Raw genomic sequence first — 13,155 nt, 5'->3', positions numbered from 1 at the left:
TGTGATTAGAAATAGTGGTCGGCTGTAATAAAGGTGATTGGTCAGTCGCATGCTTAATCACAAAATGTCTGGTACTTGTGGGTTTTTTTTTTTCTACGCCACAGCTCACAAACTCAGAATAAAGTGGATAGTGTGAAACGCCATAGTTGAACATCTGGTTTGTTTTAATGCGGAGAATGAGCGCGTTGAACCAACTGCAAAGACTGTGACGAGTCTCGCTTACCGAGCTAGTGCACAGCTAACCGAGAACCAGAGAAAAGCCAGAGGAGAAAAGGCGTGACAGTTTGGAAGCAAAAAGGAGCCAGAATACAGCGGCTTAAATCTGTCGCTCTTCAATGGCTGACACTTCCAGCATTGAAAATACATGTAAAAATCAGAGTATGTGAAGTCTGCGACAAGGCTGAACTATTGTGAGGTATGCATGTTAATACGAGGGCTGTGAAGCATTTGCCTGACTTATTCTGAGATCACTTTGCTGGATACACTACTATCATTTTTTAAAACTAATTTTAAAACGTGTAGGGAGACATATCTAAACAAATTAGACCTATCAATGAACACAGTAACGAAACCATAGTAAATAAGAAAAAACTCAGAAGCATTTTAAAATAAATACGTCATTGCTAACATATACATATCGTTGCGTTGGTTTACTTGTTCTGAAGTGTCAGTAATGCACAGAAAAATCAAGCTTTAATTCAACAACTGCAGTTAAATTTAAAGCAGCAAGATATATACCTTATGTGATGCTTTAAATAAGTAAAATGTAGAGAATAAGTACAGTAAAGAGAAGCCAAACTGCCGATGCATCACAAATCGATAACCCGTCAAAACAACGCGCAAGGCATCGCTGCTTTAAGTCCCCGGCGCTCACATATCCATTACGAATCCCTTAAAGTCGCTAACCAGCAGTTTCCCCACACGATTGTTATCAACATTACGGCTGATGGTCGCTACCAGTAAATCATGAAAAATAAAACAAAACAGAAGTAAAACTGCTGGAGTTCCGCAAAAGCGCCTAATGCACGGCGCGCTGCAGGATGAAGCGGCCAGTCGCGCTTCTGCGGACGAAGCGTGTGCGCAGCACTTGCAGCTGTCGGCCACGCGGGGGCGCAGCTTCGGCGTTGCCGTACTGATACACAAACATGGCGACAAGGCAGTCATTCAAGATGCGGGTCCCCTTGCTGAACGCCGTCACTCTTTTATTCGTTGTCGTCCCGGGGTCCTTTTCCTCCAGTCTTCGCCTCCGTCGTGACCAGCGGTTCGCGCTGCCGCAGGAAAGGGGCTTTTTTTGGGTGAACGCCAACCGGGAGCATCACGGAACGGGCACCGAAAGTGGAGTCCGGGCTGTGCGCGGAGCCGCGGAGCCCGGAGACGGAGCCGCTTGGCGGATACCCCAGCACCGCGCTCGCCGGAGCGCTGCGGAGCCGCCCCTGCTCAAGGTGTACGGCAAGGTAAGACCCTGGCTGTTAGCCGGGGAGCCGCGTCCGATAAACGGCGGTGCCCGGCGAGTTCGTCGCTCGTAATTCAGGGGCGCTGCAGCCTTTCGGTTAAGTGACTAAAAGCTTTGCTCGCCTCATACCTCAATTAGTCAGCTACCGAAGCGTAAATTAACAATTAGTAACGTGCAGTGGCGACTTTATTTAGGGTTATTCGCTGAAATGCAAACTGGAGGATTGTCGGTAACTGGTTGTCTCATAACCAAGCAAACTACTTGGCCCGTATTTATCTCTGGGATCTTAACGGGACGTGTTTAGCCACTAATGCCATCATTGACCTCTTTTGTTTTCTGTTTCCATTCTCGAAATTATTTGTGCGAACGGTCTGGATAATTTATACATGTAAACACGCCTATGTTTATAGGCATGTAGCTTCACTGCGCTGGTGAAAGTAATTTTAGTTCGTTCCCACTTCGTTCACTTCTGCTTCGTTGACTTGCGGCAATATGACTAAACAGGGAATCGATAGGCGGAGGAGGAAGAAGGTGCGATTCCCTTGTGATTTGGCCGTAACGTTGCACGGGCGATTTGCACTTAAAGGGGCGGGATCGTCTGCTGGGGGGGGGGGGGGGGCTTGGCGTTTGCAAAGCCCCCTCCGCCTCTGCCGCCGCCAGACTGAAAGCAGCGGCGCGTCCAGGTAAAGAGCAGGATTGAGCGTGCTGGACGGGAGAATTGAACAGATATGTTCAGTGTCGGTCCTAAGCGATGTATCGCCCTAGGCGAGCATCACCGCCGGCGCCCCCCTCCCCCAGTCAGAGGCAAAGTAAAATTGCCTGACAAGTTGGCGCCCTAGGCGGCCGCCTATGTCGCCCATAGGATTGACTGGCCCTGATGCACGGCTCATCAAACTACTGGCTCCAAAGCTCAGGACATTGCTGTTAATTTCTTTCTTTTTTATATGTGTAAAGTCCGACAACTCTATCACTTTGCCTCTGAGGTTTTGGGGTGGAGGCAATGTAGAACACTGGGCTGGGGTGTGCCCTGGATGGGATGCCAACTCCAGTACATGGTACACACATGCACACACTTACACACAGAATTGCACTCTATGGGTAATTTAGAGCCCTCTATTAGCCTAAGTGCTTGTCTTTGGACATTTGACAGATATAGTTTGCCTAAGAACTCTAAAGTTAAAAATGTCCAAAATTATTCAGAAAATGAAAATGACATTAATTCAGTCCATGTCGCTATTTGTCTCCCCTCCTGCCTTCCCCTGGAGAAGGCCAGCTTCAGCTTTCCTCGGAAATGCAGCACCGTTTCCTCCAGCCATTTGTAAACAGCAATCCACAGCGGGGAAGCTTTCACATTACTGTGTTTTTTTTTTTTGTTTGTTTTTTTCTGGGGTGGATGAGTTGTCCGCACAGTCCATACTTGTGTGTTATTTTGAAAGTCGAGGTTACGTTCCTTAACTTGCCAAGTTCTGATAAAGTCAAGCTTTCAACCCACTTCTTTTCTGGGTTAAATAATGTGCATGTAACATGGGTGATTTAATATATATATATATATTTTTTTTTTTTTGGTGTTGCCTCACTGATATTAATCAGATTCTAGGAATGCGAAAGGCAGATATGCTCACAGGAAACCACATCAAAAACGTTTAGTGAAGTCTATAGACTTTTTTTTTTTTGCAATTTTTAAAATATCTACTGTAAATTTGAACTGCTGTGGTAGTTTGCTGTTCGTTTGGCATTGTCCTCTTAAGCAGAATTGCATATCAGCGGCTCCTGCAAACGCTCTGTGCTCGAGCAGCTCGGTAAAGACCCCAGTGAGAGGTGGTGACTTTGACAGCCCTCTGCACGCTTGCTCCTATTGCGGAAGGCAAACGTTGTCCGAATCTGACCTCCATAAATGGGGAACCCATTTAACCACACTGTCTTTTCTTGTGCTTTTTCAGCTGAGTAAGAATGATGAAGTTATCATGTCGTCACTCCTGAACCTCGTTTTTTTCTGGGGAGGGGGGCCGTTCGGGAATCTGTGTCGGTTTGGCACAATCTGCTTTTCTCTGAGGAAAATCAATGGAAGAACATGATTCTTGGTTTGTTCTGTTTAGCTTCTGTGTACGTGTGAACGTCATGGATGGGAAATTGACCAAACAGGATGGGAGGGAGGCATTATGGGATTGGCGCTGTGTTTGAGGCCCGAGGCATGAAGAAAATTGTTTGTACAAGCTGCTTTGCTGATAGTACGGGACGTGTGGTTTTGTCTTCCAACTCGTAATATGGGTTCGCAAGTGGAGAAATGACAAGCAACTTGTAGGTGTGTCTCCAACCTGTTGAGTTACAAATACTCTGCCGAGGTTAAAAGAGGTTTGAGGATGATCAGAGGAGGGGTTGGAGCTGAAATGAAGACACGAGTTGTAAAAGGAGGACGTCGTGCTTTGGTCATGTATTGCAATGACCAGTCTTGTTGAAAATGTCCTTTTAGGGAAGATTAGAAAAGTATATAAACTTACTGTTTTCTTTGTTCGAGGACGTGCCCCATTGGGACGGGAACAATCTGCTTCTCCTTTGAATGCTTCTGAGCTGCTTTGCTTATTAACAGAAACACAGAAACATTATCTTAGGGAGTCTCAAGGTGATTATTCGCCGTCTGGTAGAAAAGAAACTCGTAGGAAAATAAAGGTCAGTCAGTCAGTCAGTCTTTTTTCTTTTCTTCCTTCCACAACATATTATTAAAGACATAAAAGCTTGATTTCCAGAACTTGTGGGTTAAGGACTGGATTGGACAAGGCAGGACAAGACATGTCCTCTTGTAGAGGTCAATAATGACACAGTAGATAGGTCTGTCTGGTCCACACCTCCCCTCAAAGGTTCAAAGAGTTCAGGTCATGTTTCCCAAATGCATGTTGGGTAATGATATGCAGGAGACCAAAAATAAAAATCTGCATTTATATATAATCTTAGTTCAATGCAAAGGGTCCAGAATGTTTTTCTGTAGTAGTTCAAGTTAGCTGCAGAGCACAATGTAAAGGTCTAAACTGGTATTCAAACTGAAAACCTTCGGATGGAAATATAAGGTGCTTTTCCCTGTACTTCTCTGCAGTTACTTTGTCGAAGTGCGTGACTAAAAGACGGAATCAAGGCATATGTCTCGTCCCCTGACCTAGGCAGGGAGGGTGGCGCTCGGCTGTAAGTTCCAATCATGGATTAAACCCGACTGCTTAATTGACAGGAATATGGGTGAAGAACTGCCCCAAAGCAAGCTGCAGGAAATGGGAGCTAGGAAGGGCCCTGTGTCATACCATCATGCACAAAGTGCTTTAGCGTAGCTGCTGTGCCAGACATGGCGACCTCTGTTCCAGTCCTCCTCCGGCGTGCAAGCATCCGGCGAGCAGTTGAACGGTGCAGCCGTTCCCAGCATTGCCTCATAGCTCCTGGCCCTTTGTTACGGACCTCACCCTCCTCCTCCTCCTGCTCGGCTTCAGCGGGAATCCACCTGGGACGATATCCTCGTTAACCCTCCAGCGGGCCGGGCGGCTCCGAACGAGGCACGGACACATCTTATAAACAACGGTGACGTCATGTAGAACTCAGCGGCGTTCAGGAAGCTGAGGAGTGGATCTGTTGGACTGCCAGACTGCTTATGAATCAGTTTGCACCCTCAAAATGGCAACTGTGAGCTCTCCACTCAAAAAAAAAACCTATGTGTACAGACGAATTCATGCGGGGTAGTCAGCCTGGTGTGCTACCGCTGCTGTTTGACCGCATCTGAGTGTTTTTTTTTGTCCCACAACAGGAAGTCTTCTGCACCTTGACAGGAAGTGTGCTTTTTTTCTGCCTTAATGTTGGTTGCTCCTACCTGAGTACAGGAACAGTTTCCACTGGGTTCCAGCCTTTTGCTGTCACATGCTGCAGTGCGATTGCTGAAATTGATTTCTAATTCCTGCAGAATATGTATGTTTGCTTGAGCCAGTCTAATCCAGCGTTTACTCTAAGCTAAATTATGAGGCCGTGTAAATGGCACCAGTGGTACTGTGCTTTAACATTGCCTCGGTTACATATATCCAGTAATGTTCTTGTCTTCCTTATGTTTTAGTTTGCTCCTTGGTCTGTCTTTGGTCAGTTTTTTGGTCTTGTAGATGTGGTGCCTGACAGTCTTTCACCTGCTTTCTGTGATTATTTAGCCCAGTTAAACTGGCCCAACTGGTCTGTCTACACAGGCGGAGTCAGTTATACGTTTGGTGAATGGGAGGGTGAGACGTCACACCTCGAGGCCGTAATTCTCTTTGGAAGAGAAGTGTTTGATGTGACCAGTATCAAAGCTGAGATGAGGAAGCAAGTGACGCTAAACCAGTAGGTGCCCCCCCCCCCCCCCATCAGTCGTTAATTACAATTAACATAACTTTGAGTTATTTATTAGTAGACCTGGGCAGTATGACCAAAAATGTATATCGCGTTATTTTTCAAAGTTATATCGGTTTCACGGTATACCACAGTATTTATTTATTTTTTAAGTATGACTGGCTGTTTACCACATTTTACCGGACACATTTTTGTTTTGTATTGTTCCCACATCAACTTTATTATTTTATTATTAGCCATTGCGCCTATCCGCTACCTTAATGATAGCATACGGCTAACGTGTTTGTTGGCTAACTGCTTATAGATAAACGGCTAATGTTAAGGCGTACACCAGTGAAGTTAACATTTTTAAGTGTTTAATAGTTCAGTGTTGCTGGAATGCGACCTTTACTGACCTCGCGAAATCTCTCATAAAGACCGGGATGTTGGTCTTTACGATGCTTCGCCAAGTTTGACGTGCTACTTGACTTCATCGCCACAACTTTGTAGCACTGTCTGCATAGAGGCTTATCGACATCCTTAGCCTTTCCATGCTCGTCTGCAAAATACTTCCAAGCGTCACTTTATTTTACTAAAGCTGCTTGCGAAGTGCCTTCAACTGTAGCATATGCCATGTTCGGCGAACTTGGTGTGTGCGCGTTAACCAGCGGCTATTGAGAGAAGGGGAGGGGCTGCGCGAGTGTGTGCATGTGTGCGTGCATGCACGTCTGCGCTGTAGTGGTGCTGTGTGAAGCGTGGCGAAGGAGGCGAAAACCGCACTGTTGGTATCAATAATAGTGAAAATGAGTATCTAACCAGATACTGATTTTTAATATCGATTAGTAACTGAGAATCGATCTTTTTGACAACCCCAGTGTCTCATTATTTTTAACTCCAGCATCAGCTATATGTTCTCTTTCTGATCTTTCGCGGTACATTTTTAGCAGTGCAGCAGTGACAAAGGTCCCCCCCCCCCCCAAACAGTTTCCTGCTGTGCTACTTTCCAAACATTGTTTAGGTTATTTAAACTGGTGTTGCAGTATAACAAAAATTCACATCATAACAATAATAATAAAAAAAAACGGTTTTCGGTATGAACCGGTATACCGCCCCAACACTATTTTTAGTCAGACCCTGAACTATTTGGGGTTAAGGACTTTGCTCAGGGACTCAACTGTGAAATCTCTGTGCCAACCCTGGGATTTGAACCAAAGACCTTCCGATGTCAGGTGCCCTAATTTGTGATACTTTGTGCTTGGCAGATGCGGTAAGCATTCTGAATTTAGCTTTGTCATGTGTCTACAGTTCGATGAAATTATGAAATAACTTTCCCACTTCGCCAAGACCAAAAAGCCTCTTTCTTCTCCGAGTGCCTAATCTCCTGATACATTTAACTGCGAGTTGTGTAAACATCCCAGCCCATCCAACGTACGCACACATTGTTTTTGTAATTTGGCTGCCCGATGGAAACCAATGTGTTGGTGTTACTATATATATATATATTTTAATGCAGAGCCTGTTATTTCATATTGGAGCAGTTCCCCCCCCCCCCCACACCTCGCCATCCCACTATAGCTCATATCTGGCCCACAGCCTGTATTGCTTCCTTCTCCAACTGCGTGCAGGAAGTCTTTCATGGAGAGAAAAAAAAACGCTGGACTTGGGCCATGTCAGTGAGTGTGACCTGGATTGTGGACCTTGTTCAAAGACCTGATCATAACTTCCTCTCTGCTCACCCCCCCCCCCACCCAAAAAAAAAAAAAAAAACATACATACATACACATGGCTTCTGCGTTGTTTAATTCACCATAGTCTTCTGCTGAATGCTGGGTGCTGATTTTATGGACACAGGGGAGTCTTCATGTTATGTCTCATTGAGTGATTAACCACCACCCCCCAGCTGGCTCAAACCTAGCATTATTCAGCACAGAGCCTAGACTTTGTGCTCTCCATCCCCCAAGTTGGGGCAAAGCTTTTTCACCAATGGACAATAATTACTCAGAACCCAAAGGGCTGAAGTTAGCCTTGTTAACCCCCAACCACAGTCATCCTGCTTGTAGGTCCATCGTGCGTGGAACCTTCTGAAGTTTATCACGCGGTGAACTGACGTTTGGTGTCAGAGGTGCTTTAGCAGCTGTCAGTGTGTTTGGGGAGGAGTTTGGCTCTGAGAAGGTGGGGGGAGGGGGACCTGGGTGCAGACGCAGAAGAGTCATGCGATCTTCGATCTGTTCGGTGGGTTAGGCTTAGCTTGGGGAAGTAGATAAACAACAACACAGAGATAATCTCACACTAATACCCCTCTGCTCTCTTCACTCGCCATGGTCACGGCCAGCCTTTCCACACCGATTCCCTGTACGGGCTTCCTGAGTCTGACCATGGCATAGACGCTGACATTTAGTGCAGCGGGCTGTAGAGACGGCGCTATTTTAAATGTGTTGTTTTGTAGAAGCGAATGACGACACAGTAAATAGGTTCACGCCTCTTCTCAAATGCAGCCAGGAGTTCAGGTCGTGTTCCCTAAATTCATGATGAGTAATTAACTGCAGGAAGGGCTGCTTTGTTGAACAATAAGTCCAGCCACGTTTAAATATAATCTTAGTCCAAGGCGAACTGGCAGTCAGTGTGAGTGAATGTTTAACTAAAGCAGTTCAAATTAGGTGCTTAGCTGTATAGTACAATGGATGGGTCTGAGCTGGGATTTGAACTAACAACCTTCAGATAAAAATTTTTTTTTTCCTGGTACATTTCTCCCATTAATTACAGTAACGATATGCAGGAAAATATGCTTTGTTGACCAAAAAGTTGTTTCTAACTCCAGTGAGAACTTGGCAGTCAGTGCAAGGGGAAGTCGTTTGCGTGTCTAGCTGTAGAGAGCGACGGAAGGGTCTGAGCCGGGATTCAAGCCGACAACCTTGTGGGTTTCAAGTCCACGTCCTCCTCCACTCTCCTGCTAGCTGGGGGGGTTGGCGTTTTTAGTTATATGCCTTCACTGCCGCAGACTAATGCAGCATGTCCAGTCCTGCACGCGGTGTGTTCCGCCGAAACAGAGACGCCTCTGGTGCCTCGTTGCTAAGAGTCACGGCATCACACACAAGCAGTGTTTTTTTTTGTTTGTCCCCCTTGGCACCGCAGGCAGCCTGGTGACCCTGGGGACTTTATGCGAGACCTTGGTCCTTTTACTCTTTGTTACCGGGCTCTGCTCTCTCTCTAGCCCACTTCCCTCCACTGCCTGACTTCCTTCACTTCTCTTTTCAATCTGCAGTATGAAGGAAAAACTATGTGTGCTGTTTCCCCCCCCCCCTCTTTTTTGCATATGGGTTACACAAGAAAGGCTGGTTTATTTTAAGCTCCCCGACAGAAACTGCTGTATAGTAGCTTGAAGAGAGATGGTCTCTGTCTTCGATGGTCCTCTGGCTTTGTTCCCTACCGTCCTGATTCAAATCGTGGACCTTTTTTTTAAAAAATAATTAATAGACGCACCGAATTCTGTGCGCTGAAGCCGTTCTGTATAAATGAATGATTCCCGCCGTTCTGTGGTTTCAGTCTGGTTCTCCATCCTATCAGCTGTGGGCCTGCACCGGCACTGCCAGCGATGGTGTGACAATATTGGGCTTCTGGCAGTGGCGTACGGGAACTGTCTCAGAATTTTGTGTCTGCTGCTACTTATCCCCCCCCCGAAATAGATGTAATGCCGCAGGGTCTCGTAAGAAATCTGAGCAAAGTTTAAAAGGTGGCTCTTGCCGGTAGCATCCTCTCCGGCATGGCGCATGGCCCTGTCTGCGAATGCGAGACCCCGGGACCCCGGGCCGCTGCTGGCTGCAGTGTTTCGGCAGCTGAGGGCATCTGCATGCAGAGCAGAACCCGCCAACTTCAGCTTGCACTTCTGCGGCCGCCTGCTTGCTTTCCGTCACATCAACAAGTGAGAAAACCACAGAAATAAATGGAAGGTTGTTGCTCAGGCTGTGCAGTTGTGTGTGTGTGTGTGTGTGTGTGTGTGTGTGTGAGAGAGAGAGAGAGAGAGAGAGAGAGGAGAGAGAGAGAGAGAGGAGAGAGAGAGGAGAGAGAGAGAGAGAGGAGAGAGAGGAGAGAGAGGAGAGAGAGAGAGGAGAGAGAGAGAGAGAGGAGAGAGAGACAGACAGATACCAGCATGTCAGGTTGATCGGTCATCTTCCCAGCCGCTCTGTTGATCACACACACTCACCTGGACCCACCTGATCGCCTTCGCGGCCACTTTCGGACGTCTCCTGATCGCATTTAAACTGGCCGTGTTCGTCCGGAAGCCAGATTATCAAGTCGGGTCCAATAAAGCTTGGATATACAGTACACAGTGAAATGAAATAGCGTCCTTCCTGGATCTGTGGCGCAACGTTTATGACAAGACGAACGTTACAGAGCTAAGGGCAATTTCCGCAGTGCAAAGGAAGATTCTTGTATGATTATCAATAATTTAAGGAGAAGGGAGACAGAGGGATGATTACTAGCTATATTTACTACCTACCATGACGTAACAAATGCTCCTAATTGGACAAACAATTACATAGTACATTAACAGTGGGAAATTAGAGCATGGAGATGCCGTCCGTGCTTAAAGGGGCAGTGCAGCAGGTGTAAACAGATGCTTAAAGGGGCAGTGCAGCAGGTGTAAACGGGCGTTTTTCCTGTGGGGGATGGGTTGTGGGCTCCAGTGTCTGACCTGCTCTAGTCTCCCTGCCTCTTTGGGTGAGCTCCCTGTCTGGAAAAGTGTCATTAGGTCCACGCTGCTGGCGTTAAGATATTAGAACTGTCAGCTGTCTTCTTATCCCCTGCAAGTGATGCGTAGCAACGCGCATATGGTGAGGTCGGCTCTCCGCCTCCATCCAGCGCCACCTGGTGGCCAGGAGGGCCACAGCCTGTTACCCTTTCAGTCTTTCTGTTACCTGGGGGTAGGTGTTTGAGAATAAGCATAGAGCAGTGGGGTGTCTTTCAAGCGAATCCCAGGAGGTGTACTCCCTTCGCACCCCCCCCCACCACCACCTTTACCGCTGGGTTAAAATAAACTGATATCTGGTACTTGTGCAAAGCGAGGGATGTAAAGGTGAGAAGGTAACATAACTGTTTGCGGCCCATGTGTGGGTCCTGCCGAAGATGTCTGAGCGACACCGACGACGGAATGGGCCACGTGGTGGGGAATCAGTCAGGGTCCAGGGAATAGGCAGCGTAACCTACATAGAACGGCTGATGGGATACTGTGCGTCTCTGTGCTCAGGTTTTTGCGACAGGCGCATACGCACGTGTGAGAATGATCATCGTTTGGTGCTTCTGTGCCATAAGCAGCCGCTAACAGACTGTCGGTGTCATCAGATTCGACGCGCCGTGTCATGTTTACTCCAAAGCGACATTTCCTGTTTTCTCGGTGAGCTGACGCACGCTCACACAAACTCGTGTTCGCCGTGCTCAGGGACTCGAGGACGGGATAGTGGAACAGAGTGTCGGGGACCGGGAGTAGGTCCACTCCTTTAAAGCTGGGGCTTAACAGCCTTTTTTTTTTATGCTACTCTGCTGTGTTGCAGCCAAGGATTGCCGAGTGTTACTGCACTTTACAGACATGCCCCTTACCGGCTACTAGCATTACATGGTATATCTGGTTGTTCGGTGGAGTGTTTACGGCTGGGCAGCGAGGCCTGGCTTTATCTATGCTTGTTGTAGTCTGCGGTGAGGATGTCACGCTGGTCACCTGACCAAATGTATGGCTGTGCTCGGCGGAAGGCCGAGACAGGCCACTGCTTACGGTCCGTTTGAAACAAACAGAAATTAACGTGCAGATTTTCGTTCGGACTCCTGCGTGGTGGCAGCCCCTAAAGTGTGGCTCTGTGCTGTCCCCACTGCAACACAGCTGCAGTCCTCTCTCCCTCTCCCCTCTCTCCTCCCCCCTTTGTCTCTCCCTTTATCTGTGCAGATATCAGTTCCATTAACTCTTGGCGTGGAGGTAAATCTTATAGACCAAAAAAAGAAACATAGATGTAAAGGTTTGGGTCACTTCAGAATGTTCCAGAAAGGGCCAGCTCAGTTCCATCTGTAAGCGCAGTTTTCGAAATCTGAACTTGGCCTGACTCCGATTTCAAATGATACAAATCGAAAGATCATTTCATGCCGCATGAATCATATGAAAGCCTTGTTCATTTTGAATAATATCATACAACGCCAATTTATTTAAAAATATAGTCATTCTGATAAATTTTTATCTGTTATGAGAATCTCATTGTATATACCCCATAGGAAAACTGCATCGATTCTCTTTAATACCCAGCAACTGTTTATCAGTTCTTGTATCTATAATGTGAAATAAACGTGGCATAGGAATTCCAGCGTTTTGGTGAGATGCGTTCCTTTTATAGCATTTGAATGTAGAACCAGACATTTAACTTTTGAAGTTCTTATTTGAAATCAGAATTGACTTCAATTGCAGCAACACAAACACACTTGCAGTGTTGTTACTGTGTTTGTTTGTGTGTGTGTGTGTGGGCCTCTCTCATATCCACCGGGGGGGGGGGGGGGGGTGGGGGTCTCCTTCTCCAGGGACTAAGTGGGGGGAGGGGAGCTGGCACGTGTGTTGTGTTCTTGGATTTTGGTTGGATCCTGCTGTGGGTCGTGGAGATTCTTCATCTCATTCCAGCTGTACTTCTTTGGGTTGGGGGTAATGATAACAGCACAGTAATGCAGTGCAGCGGTCAAAGAGCGTACCAGCCAACCATCGCAGTGCGGGAGGGGGGGGCGATTTGAGGTAATGGGGACAGAGAGAAGTGTGGTCCTGAGGTAGGCACGCTCTCCAGGCACGCAGACACGCATCACGCTCCCCCCCCCCCCCCAGGAAGACTGCGCTGGGCCAAAGCACACGCTGTTGGGGTATCTGCCAAGATCAACAGATTGCGCGGCGGTCCTGTTCATGCACAGCGGTGGTGCGGTGGGGGGGCTTTTACTGAGGACCTGCAGCTGTAGCCATCGACCCGCCGCCGACGTTGCCCTGAGTGGTTCTGGCGAGGAGTTTCGGTTCTGTGTGTTTGGGGTTCCGCCACCACCGCCGCTCTCAGTGGTTCTGGCAGGGAGCTTCGGTTCAGTCTGTTTGGGTTCTGCCGCAGACACGCTGAAGTGTCGCCTGAGTGCGTCGCTGGTGTCGCCGCCTTCTCTCTGGGCGGTGGGGGCCTTGAGAAACCCCCCATCCCCATTTTATTTTCGTGACTGCTCATAGCCTTCCCCCTCCCTAACAGGCCTGTTATTCTCTGATCTGCTTTCGTTTATCAATACTCTTCATTTGTTTTGTTTTGTTTGGTCTGATTTTGTTTAACTAAACACTGGTGTCTCTTAGCAGAATGTCTAAGCGAAACCCCTTTTTCTTTCTC

General features: G+C 47.4%; 1 protein-coding gene across 1 annotated transcript in view; it reads left to right on the top strand.

The window, feature by feature from the left end:
- The first annotated feature begins 1,096 nt into the window (after positions 1 to 1,096).
- The window catches only part of sorl1 (sortilin-related receptor, L(DLR class) A repeats containing), a 54,183-nt gene continuing 42,124 nt past the window's right edge, over positions 1,097 to 13,155 (top strand). The window contains 1 exon segment of the mRNA XM_048982607.1: positions 1,097 to 1,454. Coding sequence (XP_048838564.1) covers positions 1,146 to 1,454 — 309 coding nt within the window. The 5' untranslated portion in view covers positions 1,097 to 1,145.

The sequence above is a fragment of the Brienomyrus brachyistius genome, chromosome 18 (assembly GCF_023856365.1).
Source record: "Brienomyrus brachyistius isolate T26 chromosome 18, BBRACH_0.4, whole genome shotgun sequence".
NCBI lineage: Eukaryota > Metazoa > Chordata > Actinopteri > Osteoglossiformes > Mormyridae > Brienomyrus > Brienomyrus brachyistius.
This window is presented reverse-complemented; position numbering and strand designations above follow the sequence as displayed.